This window comes from Crinia signifera, chromosome 1 (assembly GCF_055691185.1).
Source record: "Crinia signifera chromosome 1, ASM5569118v1, whole genome shotgun sequence".
Lineage (NCBI taxonomy): Eukaryota > Metazoa > Chordata > Amphibia > Anura > Myobatrachidae > Crinia > Crinia signifera.
The window spans coordinates 90,007,653-90,031,305 of record NC_139217.1 but is presented as its reverse complement, the minus strand read 5'-3'; the positions used below and the strand labels follow the sequence as shown (position 1 = coordinate 90,031,305).

Here is a 23,653-nt window from a genome sequence, read left to right as displayed (position 1 = left end):
TCTTACATTTTTAGTGATAATTGTCAATGTGTGTTCTTGTGTGCCAAAGTTTTTGGTTGCAAAAAACACTTAATTCCTTCCTAATATCTCATTAAGTTTTTGATTTCTTTCTTCCCACCTTCTCATCTCTCTCCCCCTTTTCCCCTGTTCTTTCCCTTTCCTCTGTGCCTGCCTTTCCTATTTCTTTGTTTATCCGATCTCCCCCTATTCTTCCCTGTATCTTCTATTTCCCCATTTATCCCAACTGCCTTTGCTGTTTCCTATCTGTTCCTTTGATCCCATTTCCCTCCATTTTTATTTTGTCTCTTCCTGTTCTTCCCGCTGTTCTCTCATCTCCTCCTGTTACTCTCTTGTTTCTCCCATCCCTTTCTCATTTATCACATATCCATTTCTTCTTTCCCGTCTTTTCTGTCTCTTCTGTTCCTTGTCCTGGACACAGCACGGTACAGTGGAGGTGTGCTAGATACTGGTGTTGCTCAGGCAATGCTTCCCTTCAGGTCTAATGAATGGTTGTGGGTGACATGGGAGGGTAGACATCTATGTTCTGTCCTTTTAAGTACAGTATGAGTCATGACCGAGTCATTGAGTGAGTATCTTAATGACATGTTGGAGGGATTTTTTTAAAGCTTGGAAAGAGATACAGATAAAATACTAGCCATTTCTGTCATTTTTCAAACAGTCTGTAGAAAAACGGTAGCTGATTGGTTAAAACTTTCGCTGGGAAGTTACGGGATGTTTTCTCATAGATGAGTCCAGGGAGCATGCCATGGGTAGGTTGACAGAGCAGCACGCTATAGTATAAGAGGTGTCCACTATCAATTATATCTCCAGCACCAAGGATGTGGCTGGTACCAAGGCCATAACTACCATAGGTGTAGTGGGTGCAGCTGCTATGGAACCCCATGCAGGGCTCCATCTTCACTCTGTAAGTTACACGTATTATATACATTTATCACCATTGATTGGAATAAAGGGGCCCTAACACACTTTTGATATGGGGCCTACAAACATCTAATTATGCTGGGGGAGCAGTCTCACAGCACAGACAGGTATACAAATAACATTACGATCACTGGAAGTGGCTAAAATGTGACACTGAATCAGGCCCAAAGTATGATGTAATTGAGAATTTGGCTAGATACAGTATAACCAAAAGTGTGTCCTTATCATGACAAACAACAGGCAACATATTAATGGTATTAACAACCTCTACTGAGAGATAAAGTGTTTCCTATATTTGAGTGAACAAATTATTTTCAGGATAGATCAATTCTATTCGCATCATCGGCTCATGGCTATGACAAGTGATTATTCAGTGTTGTCCAACTGGTAGACCACAGGCTGCACACTGCTACAGCGAGCAGCAGTATTAACATTGAACCAGGGAAGTGGGTGCATTGTTGTTAAGAGCCTTGCTCTTATAGGTTATAATCATCATTAGGTGATGTCAGCACTGCCAATTAGACTGAAGTATAATGGGAATGGCTTGTATAGTGTACATGTACGATATGTGAAGTGTATCATTCATCAGACACAGTGTTTCCCAGGTGTGAATGACACATTAAAAAGCCATGAACACACAGTGCAATTTTTGGTAGTGGCCGATCTCGGCTATAGATTTTCTCTACTGTATGTTCACTATGATAGTCTGCACTCTAGTCAAAATAGACTTGCCTGCGCAGTCTATTTTGGTATGAGATACTGATTTAGTGGGGCCCCACATTGTTATCGCCTGCATGTTTTATACTGTGCGATTTTGCCCATTTTCACTATCTAGTCAAAATCGCACCGTATGTGCACCCCTTAAGAAATGAAAGTGGGTATAAAGGAGAAAATATAGTTCCTATTGAATTACTTATGCTTGCTGTTATTTTAGTTTCTGTGTAAATGTAGTGAGTGGCATACTTGTATGTGTCTTCAGAACAGTTCATCCTAAAAGGGAAGAACCTGCAGAGACTTCCACCTCCAACATTTCTCTCCCCAGGCCTCTCCAACATTCCGCCTGCAGCTGCTCTGAAGTCATTTATAGAAGGAGCCCAGAGTGACACAAGTCTCATGAGCGCCTTCCTCTAATAGACTGGCAGTGCAGTTGTAGACAAAAGAGAGGGGAAGTATTGTCCCTCTCATGTCGCTCTTCCCTCACACTGCCACTACTGCAGGAAGTGGCTAGTGACCAGCAGTGACAGTGTGCCAGTGGTGCATTGCTGGGCCAGTTCTGTACCCAAATGCAGGGTATTGTGACTAATGTATTATTTATTGTATTGTATTAATGTATTTTTTTTACTTTTTTTTTAATTGCTTGGAAAAATCAAACATGAAACAGTGGTTGATATAATTATATAATAATTAATAGCAGACTCTTTCACGCGTCTTTTTTTTGTGGATAATTATTTGAAAAATGTAAGAAAGCTGTCAATATGTTACAGTCATGCCAACCATCCGTTATCAGTGTGCCAGGTCTTGAGCGACTGCTTGCACAAGCGTCCTCGTCACCCTTGTATATAGACATATCTGTCTATTTTTTTAAAACATTTCAGAAAGATTGTGCAGGTGACACCTAGAAGCAGGGATGTGCACTGCTAGGCAGATCATATAATGACTTACATCCAAATGTAGATGAGCCCCAAAGCAGATTGTAAGATCTACTGTAGTGGTCACAAGAAACTTTATTTAAAATGCTTGTAGAAATATGGATCATTGCAGGGAATGTGGTACAACATACCAACGTCGGAATCCTAACTGCCGGGACTCAGACAGTGGGGGAGCGCAACGATGCCCCTTGCGGGCTTGCTGCCCTCACAATGCTGCGGGCACAGTGGCTTGCTACGCTCGCCACCTACTTTATTCTCCCTCTATGGTGGTCATGGACCCCCACGAGGGAGAATAGCCGCTACCCATCTGTCGGCTTTTAGCAGTCGGGATCCTGACATCGGTGTAATGACTGTCAGAATCCCAACTGCCGGTCAGTCATCCGGCACCCATTGTAGAGGTCCCAGCAAAATAACGAGCAAAGCCAATTGGAGGGGTGGTTAACGGGAGGAGGCATGGTCAGACATTTATTTTTTAAATTGCTTATTTTGTGTGGTCTGGAAGACACCCTGAGGAGGGGGCTCCAGTGTCTAATCCGGCAGGCAGCAGGGAGTGGGTGTGATCATGCTCCTGTGCAGGGAGACAGAGGAGAGGCTGCCGCTGCCTCTCTCCCCAGCTCAGCATACAGCACTAACAGCGTGTGCTTGGCCGGGGAGAGATTCAGCTGCAGCGGCAGTTAGTTCTCTCTCTCTCCCTGTCTGGGTCTCAAGGAGATTGCTAGACTCTTCAGGGAGATTGCATCTATTTCACAGTAAGCAGAACCCCCCTTCATTTAGAACTGCAGAATGAAGGAGGTAGGCAACTATGGTATAATGTATACGAAGTGGTATATGGTACATGCAGTGGCCGCAGCTTTTTTCACGGCAAGTTTTGTTGAGAATCATACATATATATACATATATATAGTTTAAGAGTTAATAATCAGTGCATATATAATATCTACCTGCCTGGACATCCAGTGGCGTAACTAGTTATTCTGCGCCCCCCTGCCGAAAATGCAGAGGGGAGCCCCCAACCCCCGCCCCCTGCCGGCTTCTAAAGAAGAAGTAATAAGGGGAGCGTGTACTCACAGTGCTGCGGGCTCCTCACACTCCCTGGCAGAAGTCAGAGCCCGATCCCCGCGCTGTACACACTCCCTGTAGACAGGCAGCATAGGGCAAGCCCTCAGCAGGCATCGCACAGCCCTCCGGCTACTGCTGCAGCGCTGCTAATCGAAAAAGGGACACTCGGAAAATGGCTGCCCCCATACAGCAGTATGGGGGCAGCCATTTTCCGAGTGTCACTTTTTTGTATTAGCAGCGCTGCAGCAGTAGCCGGAGGGCTGTGCGATGCCTGCTGAGGCTGGGAGAGCCGGGACCCGGCACAGATAGAAGCTCCGGCGGCAGAAGATGGTGAGTAACAATAGTCCTGCAGCCCCCCGGTGCCCAAACCGCTTCAGCGCCTCCCCGCCACCGCGGGGGCTGCGGGCCTATAGTTACGCCACTGTGGACATCACTTTTGCCAAGGAGAGTTAAATTTGGGTGTTATTTTGTTTCAGAGTAGAGTAAATACTGTCTGCTTTATTTTTACACTGCAACATAGATATCAGTTTGAAGTACAAACCCCACCCAAATGTAACTCTCTCTGCACATGTTACATCTACCCCACCTGCAGTGCTCATGGTTTTATCCATTAGAGAGTGAATTTGATTTTGCAAGTGAACCAGAATCAGGCCCTATGTGTGTGGTAGGGGTATAAACAGGTGTGTGCCAGTGGTGCCTTGCACACAGGGCATCTGCTGGCACACACATAGTCAGCAGAGAAGGGAGGTGCCAGACAGGAGAGGTTCTATTTCCATTCTGCATCCTGCTGCTGTCTGGCTGCTGTTCCTGTCATACAGTATGACGGGCAGAAGCGCCCGCAGTGGCGCCTATGTTAGCACATTATTTGGTGTTGATAATCCCACGGTTGCTGTATGCATTAATGGCGCTACTCCTGTGAACATTATGTGTGTAAGTGTAGCTAGTCCTGTGGGCATTTTGCGTATAAACATCTCTAATCCTGAATTCATTCTGTGCATAAATGGTGCTACTACAGTGGGCATTATGTGTGCAAGGAGGTGCTACTCCTGTGTGGCATTATGTGCATAAGCACCACAGTGCTACTCCTATGTGCACTGTGGGCCTTATTCTAATTCACTCTTTCTGAAAAATCCTTCTTAGATGTACAAAACTATGTGCACTGCAGGGGGGCAGATGTAAAATGTGTAGAGACAATTAGATTTGGGTTTGTCCATCTAAGAAGGATTTTGTCAGAAAGAGTGAACTAGAATAAGGCCCTGTGTGCATAAGTGGCGCTTCTGCTGTGGGCATTGTGTGTATAAGTGGCGCTACTCCTGTGGCATTGTGGTCATAAGCGGCACTTCTCATGTACTCCTGTGTTCATTTTGTGTAAGCGGCGCTAGCTCTGTAGGAATTGTGTGTGTAAGCAGAGCTACTCCTGTGGGTATTTTGTGCGTAAGGAGCGGACGGGGGGTATTGGGCGGCGGTGATGGGCTGCGCCCATGGGAACACCCAGTGTTTCATTGGCGTTCCCATGGAAATGGGCCGGTGACGCGGGTGCAGGGGGGCGGGCAGCTGACATCAGCGAATGTCAGCTGCCTGTCCGCTTGCCTCACAAGCCTGTCTTACATGTGCGAGCGCTGTGGAAATCAAGCTGTGAATGTGAATTCAGTAAGCTGTGAATGTATCTTTATGCAAAACAACCATTTGCATGTGTGCAGGTAAACTCGGTGTATGCGTTTGGTGGACTCGCAGAGCCAACCAGAATAAGGTCCAATGACCAGGTTCATTAGGTTGACAATTGAATGTTGAAATGCCTGTAATATTGAAATTAGAAATACGTTGATAACATTTTTTTACAATTGTTAATGTATTTGTTAATATATTGCCATATTTACAATTCTCACCTTTTTAGCTAAAATTCTAAATTTTCCAGGATCTACAAATCAGAATTTTCCTACCAAAATTGGTACAGTTGGCAGGTATGGAGTGCAAGGCTGCCTATGTTCAGTAGGGATGGCCATCGACCATCGATGATTCGAAATCATCGATGGTTCATGGGCAATGTCGAATACTTTTGCCATCGATGGGGGAGAACCAGATGGTTTCCCTCCATCGATGGAATAGCAAAACGATCTTTTGCTTTTTTTATTTTTTTTCAAAGTGCCGTGACACGGAGCATAGCTCCGCCCCCGACACCCGTGAAGCCCCGCCCCTGCGTTTTGATTGGCCCACACGCCAATCAATCAAACACAATGGATGACCATCAATATGTAAAAATATCGATGGTCATCCATTGCATAGTTAAGCACTATCGATGGCCAGTTGCAGAATTGCCATCGATGGCAACCATCGATGGCAATGGCACTGATGGCCATCTCTAATGTTCAGGCTGTGAGAAGTGGCATGAAAAAGTGCAAAATTGTATTCCTGCAATCTTTGTTCAAGATGTATAGCGCTAAAATTGTTAAAAACTCCAACCCTATTACATTCCCCCAACCATCATCTTGTGCAGCCTGCAAAACTGAAATAATAACTATACGTGGTGACAGCATATAAGAAAGTGAAATGCATTTTCTGACATCAGTACAAAGTTCCGTGTGATTGCAATGTCTATTAGCTTGCAGGGATTGGAAGAAAACAAAAGAATGTTAGAGATTAATTAAGAGGGTTAACGGTAATACATGCTAAATATATTTTCAAGGTCTCTCTAAATTAGTGTTTCTAAAATGACTTCAACATGTCTTGGTGAATATGAGATAAAGTGAAAATTAATTATGCAATAATGAGCTTATCTTTGTCATTTGTAATAGCAGATATTAAGAAAAAGGTCATGCTTTGTGTTGTGTAAATCCCCCTTAATGTTTTATTTGCTCATTGCCTTTTGATTAGTGTTTGTGTAAACAAAATGGTCCTGCTCAGAGGATTTTAATATAAAAGAACCAGCAAAAGAACAATACTTTAAAGTCATGGTAATACAAAGGGGTTACATATATGTACATTCCCAGTAATGAGTTTGTCAGTAGTAAACCTGTTTGGTATATATTTATAGAAAGCTGGATTTGTTTGCCCAATTATTCTACTGTGCATTACTGTATAGCCATGTCTATAAAATACAGTATATTGTTAACAGGATGTATTTACAGGGTAAAATACTTTTTAAGGGTCAACACAATACTTATTAAGGTGCAATGTTAACAGCAGCTGGTATGAGGGCTGTCAGTCCTCACCAAATAATGAGAAATAAATAAATATATATTTATGTGTCAGCACTTATATATACATTGTACCTGGTAGAGCCTCTTGCACACATTATGCCTGCTAGAGCTCCTTATATACATTATTTCTGGTAGATTATACAAATTATGCCTGGTATGGTCCCTTATACACATTATGCCCGGTAGAGTGCCTTTTCCTCCTCATTCTTCTGCTCCTCTCCCCTACCTCTTCTCCCCGGCCAGCAGCTTATCTACTGCTTACCTTTGTTGTCACTGGCAGTATGTCTCTGCAGATCTCAGACACTGCACGAGACAATATGGGGGAAGAGCACATCGGGCAGGCTGCTTCAACGCCACTACTTTTACATTACACAGTGGGCAGCTGGTGTCAACAGCTCCGAGCTCCGATAGTGGTAGCCAGCCCAAAGCCTGGAATGCCCAAAGCCTATAATGCCTAGCTTGCTTATGCCTAGGGCCAGCTCTGGAAGAAGCAGTTTTATTTAACTATTTTCAGTTTCTCTTCTTTGTGAGTAATGCTTTTTTTATTTTTCCTGAAAAACTTTCACTCATTTTATAAGTTTGCAGACAGTAATAAATAAAAACTATTTCATCCTGGTAACCCAGCAGTGACCTCACCTTCTTCTAGTGTTTGCATTGGCCCCAGCAATCATGTGACCATTACTTCCAGGTCAGACCACTGAAGATGCAGAGGTTTGGTGAAAATCTATACCCAATCCCTAAACTTATTCTCTACACGTTCCCTACCTCTTGTGCCTATCCCCCCCCCCCCCCCCCGCTACAGCCTAACCATAACCCTTTCACCTGGAGTCTAACTCTATTGTTGATCATTTCATCTGTCAACATTACTAGAATGTCCACACATTTGTGTGGGGGACCTGTGGAAGTAAATCCTACATACCCAGGTCCTCCGGCGAAGATCACGTCCTCTTCGGTCTGCAGTAGTTCCCGGGTCTTCGGCCTTCGGCTCCTGCTAAGTAGAATCATTCGGAGGAGAGGCACTGAAGATGAAACTTCAGCACCTCTCCATCAGTGTTATGGTTACGGTCTGGCGGTTTGCTATGTTTTGAAGACCCGGGGACTACTGCGAACCGAAGAGGATGTGATCTTTGCCTTTAATGCCCCGCATGCTGGGACCTGTGGTTCTCCAAGTACCAGCATGCGGGGGAGGCTTGCTGGGACTCATAGTTACACAGTATTAGACAATGGTTTTTATTTCTATTTTTTACACTTATCAGCCCGGTGGCCACTGCTCCAGGGCCATCAAGGACAGCACCAGGCTTCAGCCTGGCCAGTTAAGTTCTGGAGGGGTTGGGCCCCTTCGTTGGGGGGTCCCTACTCCCCCAGGACCCCTGGCCAGGCTGACCGCTCAGAGGGATGAATGCTTTGTATAAAAAGTCTCCCCCCTGCTGTGGCATTACCCTGCTGGCTGGTTGGGGGACCCCTAGCCATTTTGTCCCCCGTATTTTGGGAACCAGCCCCAGCCCTGGAGCCTGGGGCTGGTTTTAAAAAATACAGCAAACCCCTATTTCGACGGCTCTTTCAGCCTGGTGCTGGTTACGGCCATGGAGGGGGGGACCACGCACCGTTTTATTTATTTATACCTTTTTTTTACACTAATGATCTGACTGATCCGTGCAGGCTGAAGCCAAATACACCTGGAAAATGGAGCGTATTTTCCAGGCATATTTGGCCGGCAAATTAGGAATCACCATTCTTTTGAATGGTGATTCCTATTTGTATTCTGTCGATGGCGTATACATTCGTATTTGTAAATACAAATATGAATGTGCCATAAATACGAACACGAATGGGCGTATTTTCGGGATAGTAAATTCCGAAAATACGAATATGTATAAAATAGGCGTATTTTTGGATACGAATACGCCTATTTTATACGAATTAGGCTTAGTAAATTTCCCCCAATGTATGCAAGATTATCTTAATTCTCCCAAACAGAGTAATCCACTGAAGGTAGTGTCTCTCTTGCTCTCACACCCTCCCACACACTCCCCCTGACACTGTCTCTCTTCCTCTCTCTTACTGCTTTTTCTCTCCCCGACACCCTCACTCTCTACCTGTCACTTCCTCTTTCTCTCCTTGACACTCTCTTACTCTCCCTTGATCCCCCATTTTCGCTTTCCTTCCCTATATCTTGCATTGTAGTGACAATGGGGGGAACCTTTGTAGATTTTTGCTATGGGGCCCACGAAGTTCTAATTATGGGCCTTATTCTAGTTCACTCTTAGAGGCAAATTCCTTCTCAAATGGACAAAACCATGTGCACTGCAGGTGGGGCAGATATAACATGTGCAGAGAGAGAGTTAGATTTGGGTAGGGTTTTTCTTCAAAGTGAGATCTATATTGCAGTGTAAAAATAAAGCAGTCAGTATTTTCCCTGCACAGAAACAAAATAACTCACCCAAATCTAATTCTATCTGCACCTGTTACATCTGCCCCCTGCAGTGCACATGGTTTTGTCCATCTGAGAAGGAATTTGCCTCTAAGAGTGAGCTAGAATAAGGCCCTATGTCCCCGATGTAGGGAATCAGTATTTTGCAATATGTAGCCACTTCACTGCCATTCCATGTTAAATATCATCTAATAAATTGAAACTTTTTTTTTTTTACATCTGTAAATTTTGATGTCTAGAGATTTACAATAATACGGTTTTGTTTTTGTTATTGGACTCAACATTTTAATAATGCAGAAATTCCTTAGTGCATTTTCATAGAAAAAAAAAATACTATAGATATTTTGAAAGCAAATTTGTTTCTTTAAACATTCTGTTGTAGTTCAGTGATACAGAAATATTTGAAGCATTTAAAAATACTACTGTATGATTTAAACATTTTTAATAAAACCCAACACTTTTTTATTAACATTTTCTATGTTAAATGCTAACCCTTTATACGTTACTTCTAAATTAGGGAAAATCTTTCTATTTGGGCTAGAGTCCTGAGAGAATAGCCAACATTTTTTTGGTCAAAAATGTAAATACAGTCTGTATCGGGAAAGCATGAAAAATATTAAAAAATGTCATTCAAGAAGGTGAACATTAGAAGTACAAAATAACAATTTAAATAAATGTTAATTGAAACACGGTTCTATTAAAGATGGGATATTACCCATAATAACCAATCAGATTCTACTTCTTATTTATTGAACACCTTCTAGACGAAAATGGATAGTCTGATTGGTTGCTCTGGGCAAAATCCCATTTTTCAATAGAACTCCCACACATGAGTGGGTGATTATGGAATGACTGTGCATTACAAATGTTCTGTGTAGATCAGGTTAGCATTTCTCAGAGATGAGGGCCTCATTTCTTTCTGAAGCAATATGTTTCCTGGTTCTTATATTGTACTCTGGAGCCATATTACATCTTTAATATATTAGCTGTAGTGCTCTTGCCATTTTATAAATCACTGTAAGTCTCAAAGTATTAATTGACGCAGTGAAAACATACTAGAAAAAAAGAACATTACTTCTAATTTAACGGCCAAATGTTTGATATACTGCAATTTTAAACTTCTTTTTTAGTTGGGCTTATATATTAAGCCTTGGAGAGAGATACATTGGATGGAAATACCAGTACCAGCCAACCAGTTCTAACTGTAATTTTTCAAACACAGCTGGTAACATGGCAGTTTGGAGCTGATCGGCTGGTACTTTATCATCGTCCACTGTATCTCTTTTCAAGGCATGGTTAATGGATCCCATAATTTGCAGTGGTATAGATCCAGATAATTTCCTTGCACCTAATTCTGCAAGTTTATATTCAAAGATGTTTGTCTTTTGATGGCCTACAAATATAACTTCCTTCAACTTGGCATAATTGAATTGTGGCTGGCCTTTTAAATACTCAAAACTTTCACCATTTTTGTCAATAGCCTTTACAAAATATTTTATGAGGAAGCTGTCATGTTTAAAACACAAGTTTATGAATGGTTCTCCTGTTTCAAACGAGGTGAAATGTCAATTGACAATCAACTTAATTCCCGACATCTTGTAAACGCCCAATTGAATGAAAACATGACAAAACTTAATCAAGCCATTCTGGAAGATCGCTATTGGACCATGGATTTGTGGCAAACAAGTGACTGGTTCTTTCATCATGACAACGCATCTGTCCTCACAGAGCTGGGTGTTAAACATTTTTTAACCAAAAATGACCTTTCACCTTTGTAGGGCTGGATCAAGGTTGGTAGGGGGCCAGGGACATTGACTTTATGGAACCCCCACAAGTGAAAATGTTGCCAAACACCAAAACGCCTGTAGCACACACAACTGGTGGAGGTCCAAGCAGGAAAAGCATGTGCGCTGGAGCAGCAGATGCTTACTCCACTGACTCAGACCAGCCAGGGTCCCATATGTCTCCCAACAGCAGTGTGTGCCGGACCCATCCAGAACAGTCTCTCTCGCCCCTGAATCCCATCACCACTGCAGTTTACCTTTTCCTGTATTTTGTATAAAAACAGTGATACCCAATTTTCTGTCTATTGATAGTCTCTCTAGTGGGGGTATCACAAAACTACAGTATGTAGGGGCCCCTAATATGTGGGAACTCTGGGATGGCCACCCCTATCGCCCCTCCCTTCATCTGGCCCTGCACCTTTGCCTCACACACCGTATGCACCAAAATTTGCCCCATGTGACTTTTTTATTTCCTTGGATAAAAAGAGACCTTAAAGGAAAACATTTTGCTGATACTGAAAAAGTCAAATAAAAAATGGCAAAAGTACTAAAAGGCATCAACGAGGATGAGATAAAATAAGTTTTGAGCTATGGAAAAAAAGAACGGGTACTTATGTATTATCTGGGCTCCCATGTTAAATGCACCCCATTTTTTCATACCCCTACTATCCAACTACGCATGGAGTTGATTTTATATAGTGTGGCGAGCGCAGCGAGCCACCGTGCCCGAAGCGTGGCGAGCGCAGTGAGTCTCACAAGAAAAACGGGAGCCCAGATATTACATAAGTACCAAAAAACGTTTAGACAAATGTATTGATTCCAGTGAGTAGTACTTTGAAGTTGACTGATATTTCAAAATGTACAAATACATACGCTATTTTTGTATAAATTCCTGTTTTTTTTTTTCGGTACCCCCATATTCATTCCTTTTTTCTGTGTGTTTAATGTATAAATTGTAATCATACAGTATTGTGTAAGAGCTTTTTTAATTTTGTATGTTTTTTTATTATTTTTACTTAGTTATTCTAGGATTTAAAAAAAAAATCAACTTGACGTTCCTTTAACTTGTAATGGAAAAATGTGGAGGAATTTTTAGGCCTGCATTTAAAACTACTCTATACTTTATACTGTCTGACCCCTTATATATACAGTATGTACAGCAATGCTATGTTCCTGCTGGGCGTAAGCTGTGATTAATGTTTGGCTAAAAGCTGAAGGTAATTTTAATGTCCATTACAAAGTTGAAGTGTAAGAAATTTTTCACAAATTTAATTTATTTACTTTTAGTGTTATCAGATTGACTTTTTTTTGTATTACTATTTTTACTGCATTTAAACATCTTTACATCAAAACAGGGCTGACATGACAATCGACACTCTGTACTTCCATCAAATTTGTATCCCTGCAAAAATTAACTGCAAATAAATAAGGTTTGAAAGTATTCTTCATTCTAGAGCTTTTACTAATTAGTGTTCAGCATCTCAAATCAGTTTGCTCCCTGCTGTTCCAGCTCTATGTGATGTTGCACATTTAACGTGTTACCCTGTTGTGTTTTGTCTTGTAAACAAGCTGGAGTGATTGACTTGAATAGTTTTGGAATTGTGTTCAGATAAAATTGCAGGAAATTCACTTGGACTCTTTGGAGTATTCACTCCATCTGCTGAAGTAATTCGTAAGTTTTGTAAGCATAGCAAAAGTGGAAATGAGAAATTAACTTGGAGAGACAATATGGATGCTCTGTATGTCACTAATTAAGGCTGTTTTAACAATTAAGATAAAATTCATTTTTTTATGCAATGGATTTCAACAAAATCAATATTTTCTAGGAATGATATTATTACATACTTATATTTTTTTAAATAAATTTGTTAAATATTAATTAACGTTGCAATGATTTTTATTGGAAATGTTAACCATATTGTCAATATTTAGTGTTTCCTTCTAAAACAATTACCATAATTTAGATTATACATCTAGAATTAAATACATTGTACAATGCACATATATTTATACCACATGTAGAAACAAATAGTTCCATCATAACTTACAATTTTATATTCTTGTGGAATATGAGCAGGCAGCAGATATGAGATATCAATTTGAAATAATATTTCAGCACTCACGCTCATGGGACTATCAAAAGGATTCTTATTCTTTTTTTTTGTTTTGTTTACCAAAGCCTACAGTCTTGATGACAGGCAAAATGCTTAGACTTGTGTAAACTCAATAAAAGATGATCTTTTGAAAGTCTCATGAGTTTGTTGTATTTACCGTTCTATCATTGCATTGAGAGAGCATCATCTCCTTGGATCATGAATTAATATTGCCGGATCCACTTTTTATTGTAAGTTACCACAAGACACAGGGCAGTATTCAATGCGTCTGGCGAGGGGGTTTAAACGACGGGGATCACCGAAAACAAGCGATCCTTGCCGTATAACCTCTGCTCTGGCCGCTCACTCTGTTAAATGTAAGAGGGGAACCCTCCCTGACAGATGACAGCAAGGATTCCCCCAAACAGTAAGGCTCCCGGGTAATGCAGGGAGCCCGCTGCTTTTAGCCACGAGCTTCGCTGTTTTAGCGGCTGCACACACTGTTTCTGCGTCGCTGCAAAAACCCAGCAACGTGGAAACGGCGGGTGCAGGGGGTTCGGCGGAAACGGCGGGGTCAGTTGAATACTGACCATACGAGCGGAGACAGCAAGCAGTCAGTACTGCTTGCAAAAGTCATTAAATATACCCCACAGTGTAGCCAGTGCAGTCACCAGACTACATATGGCTCACTGACACTAAGCTGAGATGACGGATTTTACTGGGGAGGGGAATTTCCTATGTGATATTAGATAGATAAATAAATAAATCATTATATTTGGAAAGTATTTAAACTCCTTTAGATATTTGGAACATTTCATACAAGCTGCTCTACTTAGTTCAAATAGAAAATTCTATGAGCAATTAGCTAACTTTAAAATACTGTAAAAGGACAGAAGTCACTTCTAATTTATTTGACCTGTTTAAAAGCACGTCATGCATACCTCACAACTAGTAAGAAAAGCAGGACCAGCTGCACCAGAGGGACAGTCGCTCCTAGGAAAGGGGTGGAGTCAAAGAGGAAGGGACAGGTCTGCATGTGAAGGGGGTGGTGCCAAACACCACAACACCCATTCTCTTCATGTTATGGGCATGCCCAGCGCTCCTTGAGCAGCTGGTCAGGCCCTGGCTCCCTTCCCGCGCTGAGTAGCTGCCATGTGCATGTACACAGCCAGCATCTATTCAGGGCAGTGCAATGGTGATCGCTGGCTCCTCCCAAATGCCATCCTTCCCCTTCCCACTCATGAGACACTGGGAGCGGTGGGAGGACAGCGCGACAGTCTCCATATAGCGGGACAGTCCCACTGTAATTAGGACAGTGGGTAGGTATGTGTCATGACATGATCTTTTTGTTTCAGGTTTACTACTAATACTTAAAATCTCAACCTTTTTCTTTCAACTGTGCAGCCACATTACCAAGCATAAGATACAAGTACCAAATACCTTTACATTTTGACAAAGTTCTTTAAAGAGTTAGTTGCAAAACATGCATCTGATTTGTTAGAGCGGTTTTCTAAATCATGAGTAAAATAAAGAGTCCTGCATGCCGTGCACGGACCCGCTGCGGGTGCCTGGACCCGCAGCGGAAACATTTACACCGGCCTCTACACAGGTCCTAACCGTGTTCTACCCAGGTCAGGACCTGGGTAGAGGACCCGTGTAAATGGACACGGCTTGACCCCATTTACACCGCCGAAGGTCCGGGTCTGACACGCCACTGACCCGGATTTTTCAGCGGTGTAAAAGGGGTATAACCTGGAACATTTTCTAGAGTAACTTTATATACTAAAATACAGTTTACTGTTTTTCTAGAACCTGTTAAGTGAAAAAGTGGAGCAGATGATGGAATGGAGCTCTCGGCGGTCAGTCATTCGTATGAATGGGGATAAATTCAGGAGATTTGTGAAGGCACCACCCCGTAATTATTCTGTGATTGTGATGTTTACTGCTCTTCAACCCCAGAGGCAATGTTCTGTATGCAGGTGAGTGTTCTGGAAATAGGATTTAAATCAGTGACAGAAAGTGTGCATTATAAGGAATAAGGCACCGCCTAACCTACTGTATTATGGATATTAGAAGAGTTCTGTGACATATATAAAAGATCTGGACCTTTATTTAGCTATGTGCTTTTGTGTTGTTCTATGCACACAGTACTTTGTAATGCCTTTTTTTGTATTAGATATGTTATACTAATAATTTGGACACGTCATTTACTGTGTTACTATACTTTTGCTTGTTCCCTCCATCTCCCTGTATTCTTCTCACTCTTCCTGTTTTCTGTCCTGTGTTCTTCCCCCTTTCCTCCCATTTGTCCATGTTCTTTCCCATTTCCTTGCATTTCCCCTTGTTCTTCCTTTCCTCATGCTCCCTCCATGTTCTTCTAATGATATAATAGACACTTTCTCCATCAGTAACATTTGAGGCTATAGCACGAAATCTTGCTCCTTTGGTTGACTATAAACAATATGGTTTGGTCATGTATAAGCAGACAGAGCTCTATTCTAAAAAGTACTATTTGTGAAATTGTCAAGGCCAAATGTTGCCCTCATTGGAGAAATGATTCACTGAGGGGAATTGAATTAGGTGCGTGGTTTACCTCATACCCAGTTTTGGATTACCATGGTTATCCACGCTTCTGATAATCACGTTTTCACGTTGAATTCTCTAGTAGTCTGCAGTGGTATCCTCTCCATCTTACCTCTGTGGATGAGGCTGCTGGGAGTCTTGAGGTCTTCTGCTGGGCTCAAGGCCTGCTGAAGATGTTGTTCTCCAAACATCTGCCTCCAAGGGTGGGGTAAACACTACAGGACTAGGGCACACACATACACATTGGTGGTCACACACACACACACACACACAGTGCCTGATTAAAGGTTCCAGGTGTTCTAGGCTTATTCCCCTCCTGTTAATGCTTCTAAACACGTGTATGGACATTAAGGGACTCTGCAGTCATACTGTCTATGTACATGTAATGAAGGTTATGCAACTGGCATGTATGATCTAATGCTTGTCGAGTGTGAAGGAGACTTTGGCTGACCAGCTGGTGTTGTAGCACAATGTACATAAAGTAATGTTTCAATAAGTAATTTGCTTTTGCACAGTCATCTTGCAATCACCTTAAGAACTTTACCCCCGCACTGTACATTGGGATGGGTGTTTGCTGACAAGCATGGATAGCAGGCCTTCATTTTTATTCCTCGGCTGCCATCTGTAAGAGCCCCCAGTCCTGTTGCTCTAAGCTGCAGCCTAATCAGCCTATTACGTTCTTATAATTCTAAGTCACTAATACACACATTAACATACTCACTGATGCTGCAGAGGACTGGCTCAATTGTAGGAATAACCAAACTTGCTCTGGAGGTGCAAGAAAAAAGATGCAATGATCTCAATAGAAATCACTGTGTTTCATTTTCTCTCTTATAATTGAACAGGAAAACATATGCTGCATGAAAAAAACTACGCCACAGGTTTTCTCAAATGTCCCACTGTAAATTAAATTCCCCTGACTGTGTCACTTCGGTGAATGCCTTCCCATTCCATACAAACAAGTGAAAGCCTATAAAATAAGTATGGCAATAGCAATATAAATTAAATTAAACTTTTGTTCATTATTTAAATGAAGAATTTTTACACTATGACAGAATATGAACATCTTTTATTCTGTGTCATTTGTTTTCTATTGCTGCAAAAAATGTTTGAAGTCCTTGTGCCTATTGCTAATAATTAGGACAATTAGTGCCTTTATACAAAGAGTGGAAGCAGGGAAGATGCAAGCAACTACCATCCAGTGGGCCTTACATCAGTAGTAGGGAAATTGATGGAAGCATTTGACACAGTCTCACCTAGCAGGCTGTTAAATACATTTGATAATGTGGGGTTGAAAACAGACAGTTGTAGTAAATGGAGTGCATTCACAGGAAGGAAATGTTACCAGTGGAGTACCCCAGGGATCTTTACTTTGACCAGTTCTCTTTAATATCTTTATTGGTGACATTGCAAATTGTATTGAATGAAAAGTACAGAATGCCTATGTATGCAATAGGATAGACACACCAGAAGGGTCAAAACAAATGAATGAAATATAGTATAAATAGCACTGTATTGGAAACTACTGAGGAGGAAAGGATCTAGGAGTCACTATTTCAGATAACTCGAAGACAGGGAAACGATGTAACAAAGCAATGAAGAAGATAATTAAGATGCGTGGTTGCATAGGGATTGGAATCAGCAGCAGAAAGAAAGAAGTAATAATGCCACTGTATAGGTCATTGGTAAGACCTCATCCAAAATACGGTATTAAATTCTGGAGAACTTATCATCAGAAGGACATTAATTCATTAGAGACTGGTAAAACAAGGGCAACTAAAATGGTGCATGGCCTACATCACAAAACGTACATGGAAATACTAAAATATCTTAACATGTATTGTTTGGAGCAGAGAAAGGAAAAGGGGATATGACAGAAACGTTCCACTTTATCAAAGGTTGTAACAAGGGACCTTATTCTAATCCATACGCTCCCCTGCGCGTTCACACAGGGGAGCGGTGGTTTTCAGCTATGCATGCGCATACACATGTATGCGCATGTGCAGCTGCTTGGATAGCACATGCGGGCGTGGGGCGGCTGCGAGGAGCTGCGCCCATGGGAACGCCCAGCATTTCATTGGTGTCCCTGCACGCAAGGCTGTGGTGGATATTCGGCGCACGAGTGGGGGCGGGCGTTTGTGCGGGCGCCACATATATAACACGTAAAGCTGTGAATTTCCAGAAGGGAAGTGTTCTTCAAATGAAGACAAGGATTAGAAGTATCAGGGGGAAATTAAGGAGAAATAACTTCACAGAAAGGGTATTGGACAAGTGGAACAGCCTCCCATCAGAGGTGGTAAAGGCTGAGACAGTAGAGCAATTTAAATATGCTTGGGATAGACATAAGGATATCCCTACAAAGAAATAAGGATCAAATAGGGTTTGAGGTAACAATATGGGACAGACTAGATGGACCAAGTGGTTCTAATCCTCTGTCAAATTATGTGGGGTTAATTTTCTAAGATTGGAGTTCTATTGGGATGGGATGTTGCTATAGGCAACCAATCAGATTCTGTCTATTATATTTTACAAGGTGCTAAATAAATAAGAAGTATATTCTGATTGGTTGCTATAGGCAACATCCATTTTTCAAAAGAACTCCCATCTTAGTAAATTTACCCCTATATTTCCATGTCACATATCACAAAATTTCCAATGTACCCTCTAATATGGGTACAGTAGCCATCTAGCATCTCTCAAAAATAACTGGGTGCTTCACATACTTTTTGTACTAGATCTCAGCTCATTGCATTGCAAAACCTATGCAATGCGATAAGATATTGTATACAATATTGTATACAATAATTGTTCCGTGTATGGGCACCTTTACTTGTCCCCTGCTCAGGATCACACCAGCTGTCTGCTTATCTGCTTACGTCAATAGACTTTCAAAAACAAACTGCCAAATCTTTAACTTAACAAACACATTTAAATGATCATATTATATGGTAATAAATTAGAAGTACAAATTCCAGGTCATGGTAAGAAAGGCCGGCTGCAGCCGCTGTCTGGGCCTAATTCAGACCTGATCGCAGGGCAAATTTTTTCTCAAATAGACAAGACCATGTTGCTTTTCAGGTGGTGCAAATGTAACATGTGCAGAGAGAGTTAGGTCTGGGTGAGTTATTTTGTTTCTGTGCAGGGTAAGTACTGACTTTTTTTACACTGCAATTTAGATTTGTTTGAACACACATTACAAATCTAACTCTCACCTGAATTGCACGTGGTTTTGTCCATTTGAGATACCCCCCCCCCCCCTGCGATTAAGTCAGAATTAAGCCCTCTATTCCTGCTTGATATGTAGCTGCGCCGTTGTAGAACCAGCAGTAGTGGACGGTGTCTAGTCCTCCCTGATCCTCCATTGATTTCACACTGGATAGTGGGTCTTTCCCCATTGGTGTTCCATTTTTATGTTACCATAGCCACAGTTGCTCGGAAAACATTATAAAGTTGAGTAGCCTTGACAACTTTAACAGCCACCACTTATTCCAAATCACTGGGGTCTCCTCTTGCGTCTTTCTAGCCATAGTAAATTAGTAATAGACCTTCAGAGGGGCCACACATCATAATGACAGATGATTTGCAGGTTGCTGAGCTATGTAGTAAAGCAGAGAAAGATGTCAGCAAGGTAGTAAGTTTCATACAAAGATGTGTTAAAAGCTGAATAGAGTAGTTTTACAGCTGTTTTATATGTTAGACCTCACCTTCAGTATTCTGTTCAAGGAAAGGCTTCAAGAACATAAAGTGTATGGCTTAGAGAGGCCGTATGACAGAAACCTTCAATTATACCAAAAGAAATTGAATTCAGAAAACAAAAATTGCTAGAATAAGGTTACAATTTGAACCTGGTGTGAGGAAAATAAGGGAACATGACTTTACTTAAAGAGCAATGAAAAGTTTCCAAACAGATGTAGATGGCCCTAATAGTGCACAAAGTGTTGTATTTATAATGCGGTGCACATGAGTCCCAGCGGGGCCCACACCGCACATGCTGAACCCATTTTTTAAATACTTACCCTTCAAAGTCAACAACAGAGGCAGCAGAACTGCAGAAATCGCTGGTAAAAAGGCACCGCACCATTTCCCAGCAATCTACAATGGAGTCTGAGCGCTCTAGTGCTGTTGGTGCGGAAATCGCCAGAATAATGGCTGCCATACCATTTTTCTGGAGGTCTGTGCATGTGCAGTAGGGTCAGACCCTGATACTTCTGGCAGAGAGGAGGATACACGCCGGAGATGGCTGCATGCAGGCCTCGTCCTCTCTTAATGTGTCCCGCAGCAGTTTATGTGCATCCGATCCACCTTAAACCACCCAGGTCCTTCCCAGGCAGCGATGTATCGCATGCAACCCCAATCCCAACCACCGAGAGGGGGCCGTATCTGCATATTAGATGTTCAGCAAACATGATGTCTGGATCTGAGCTGATGCACATCGGGCCGCGCATCAGAGCGGATGTCAAAACACCAGATGAAAACAGGCCAATTCGGATCTGTGTATGGGGGACTTTAAAACGCCTCTGAGTGCACAGCAATGTACTTGTTATTAATATTATTGTTATTCATATAGTTATTTAACATCTTCATAATTTGAGATGGTTTATCTAGATTTCATTGGTAAGATCTTAAAGCAAATTGTTTCTTATTTCTGGAAATACAGCATAGTTATTTTGCATAAATTGTAATTTTTGGATTCTGCATTTGCACAGAAGATTCCCATGCACCCATCCATTTGTAGATTTGGTTGTATTATTGTTGTGGTTATGCAGGCACTGGCTCAGTACAGTAAGGGGGTGCTCATGCACATGTGTCCCTTGCAAACCACTACAAAGATGGATCCATTTCTAACCTAGATAACAGAAGCAATGGGGGCCCTTGATGAAAATGACACACAGTACTGTTAATAATATAATTGTCAGGTGGACTTCACAATGTCTATTTATTACAAAAACTATTTTACTTTCATTATACAAGTGAGCACCAAATCTCTTCCCCTGCGCAGATGGTGGGTGTTACTTATATTGTACTGTGTATTGGTAATGTACTGGCTGTAGCCCCGAAATCTCTCAGTTACTGCATACCTCCCAATTTTCGCAGGCCCCGTCCTGGTATTTTGTGGCGATCCGGCCCCCCGCCAGTGGGCCGCCAGTGACCCGTGCGGGCAGTTGGAAGTCCCCCCAACCTGAAGGGAATAGACGCTGTGCGCATGTGCACAGTGTCTATTCAGCATTGCAGAAGGGTGAAAATGGGGGCGTGGCCTGAGGACAAACCATCTAGTGAGGTCACACCCCCTTTTCATAGGCCACGCACCCTTTTCGAGGTTCTCGCTTTATGGTATGGTTACAGTATAATATATTTTCAATGTAACCATACAGTAAAGTACAGTACTTATTCCTTATTCAGGGCTGTACATAGCTGAAATAGGTGGAATGCTTCAATACATGGGTAGGTAAATTAACTAAGATGGGAGTTCTATTGAAGTGAAATGTTGCCCATTGCAACCAGTCAGTGTCTACTTTTTATTTATTTAGCACTAGGGTTGCCAATCCCGGAGTATTTTTTCAATCCCGGAATTCTGGATTGAAAAATGCCCAATCCCGGGAATCCGGAGTCTTTTTAATTAGGGATTGGCTTCCCTAATTAAAAAACCCGCCCCGGCCGCCCCGCATATTTACTTACATGTGCGGTGTGGTGCGGCCGGGAGGGTGGTCGGTGAAGCTGGGAGGGTGGCGGCCGATTACTGATGGCGGGTGAGTGAGCGGCCACATAGAGAAGCTGTGAGCCAGCAGCAGGATCCAGGAGTCGGGCAGGCGATGATGTCATGCTGCGCGCCCAGGATGGGTCTGTGCAGCTGCTTAGCCTGCGCGACCTCTGGCCTCATCATGCTGCGCAGAGCCACACTGCCGGGGAAGGGAGATTCCGGGCAGCGTCTGAACACACGCTCAGACGCTGCCCATCATTAGAATGCCCATGCGCAGTCTAATCCCGAAATCCCGGGATTGGAAACTCCAATCCCAGGAATGAAATCCCGGCGTTTTAGGGGCCAAATCCCGGGATCCCACTGATCCCGATCCCGGGAAATCTCGGAACACCATGCACCTCATTGTTTGAGGTGCATAGCGAGGGGAAATAGTGGTCTATCTGCTCTGGTCTGGCAGGAAAGTAGAACTGAAGGAGTTAAGTGTAGAAATTGGAACAGTACTTATGTAGTAGTAGGGCACCCAATTAGCATATGTACGGCACTGTAGGGAAATCGCATTGCATCGCATCGCATTCGATTTTTTGCATGCAATGCGATTTTCCTATGTAATTAATTCACTGCTCTCTGTCCTTGGGCAGTGCGATGCCATTTAATGTACAGTACTATACACTTGTATGACATACAATGGGATTTAGGCACCCCCCACTATCTACGCCACCCCGAAGCGTGGCGAGCGCAGCGAGCCCCACAAGGGGCGGCAGAACGCGTCCTCCCGACCTTTTCATACCCACACTATCCACGTCGGCAAGCGCAGCGAGCCACCGAGCCCGAAGCGTGGCGAGCGGACGCGGAATACATTTAACGTAATCCGCGTCCGCTCGCCACGCTTCGGGCTCAGTGGCTCGCTGTGCTCGCCACACTATTTATAATCAACTCCACACCAACGTGGATAGTGGGGGTATGAAAAGGGCGAGAGGACGCATTCCGCCACCGCTCGCCACGCTTCGGGCTGGCCTGGATAGTGGGGGGGTGCCTAAATCCCATTGTATGTCATACAAGTATATACTAAATTAAATGGCATCGCACCCTATAAAATCGCATGCGATCGCATGCGATTTTATGTGCGGTGTGATCGCATGCGATGCGATGTGATGCAATTTTCTTACACAGAATAACCCACTAAGCTATTTGCTTAGTGGGTGCCCGGCAAATACATAAGTACCATTGGAACTGGTCATCCTAAGTAGGCATAATGATTCTTGCCTTGATTATTTATCTTTTCATCGGTTTGAAATCTTCTTTGTCACCTATGATCTGACATCGGAGCATTTGACTAAATTATACTAAATAGAACATTGCAAGGGGACACAAACACACATTTCATTACACTGTAATAAGAATATCTATAAATAAACATAAAATAAATTGGCATTAGAACATCGAACAATTGAAAATTCATATTTTTATGTTGATGAAATGCACAGTTACAGTAATATAACAATGGGCGCTTAGACAGTAAACGGTTGGCTTTACTGGTAACATTTTGTTTTGTTAAGACTAATACTTAAAAGATTTTATCTGTTCATACAGATATTAGTGCTTCAGCACTGCCCTCTACAGGTTAGTCATTGCATCGCTGTTTATTTTTATTAAAGGAAAAAGTTCTAAACTTGAAGTTTTCCAACTTAGTCACAGTATATTTTTAGGTGTTTTAATTGTTCTGAATTGACAATTGATCTGACAGAGGTTGCTGATGTCTACGCAGCTGCGATTTTTAACCCCTTCCTGACAGAGCCAGTTTTTGCGTTCCTGACAGAGCCATTTTTTTCAAATCTGACATGTTTCACTTAAGTGGGGATAACTTTTTTTTGCTTTTACTTATCCCAGTGATTTTGAGATTGTTTTCTCGTGACACATTGTACTTCAAGTTAGTGGTAAATTTGGGTCGATACAGTCTGTGTTTTTTTGTGAAAAATACCAAAATGTCGTGAAAAAATGGAAAATTTTGCAATTTGCAAAATGTCACATTTTCTGCTTGAGAGACAAATAAACATACCACTCAAAATAGTTAATAATTAACAAAGACCTTATGTCTACTTTATGTTGCCATCATTATTTCAACCTCCTTTTCATTTTTTTGGACACTAGGAGGCTTCAAATATGAATAGCAAATTCTCAAATTTTCAAGAAAATTTCAAACACTGATTTTTTTAGGGA

General features: G+C 42.2%; 1 protein-coding gene across 1 annotated transcript in view; it reads left to right on the top strand.

The window, feature by feature from the left end:
• The window catches only part of TUSC3 (tumor suppressor candidate 3), a 236,664-nt gene that overhangs the window by 87,270 nt on the left and 125,741 nt on the right, over positions 1–23,653 (top strand). The window contains exon 2 of the mRNA XM_083169925.1: positions 14,965–15,134. Within this exon, the coding sequence (XP_083026051.1) occupies positions 14,965–15,134 (170 nt within the window). The remainder of the gene's footprint in view (positions 1–14,964; positions 15,135–23,653) is intronic.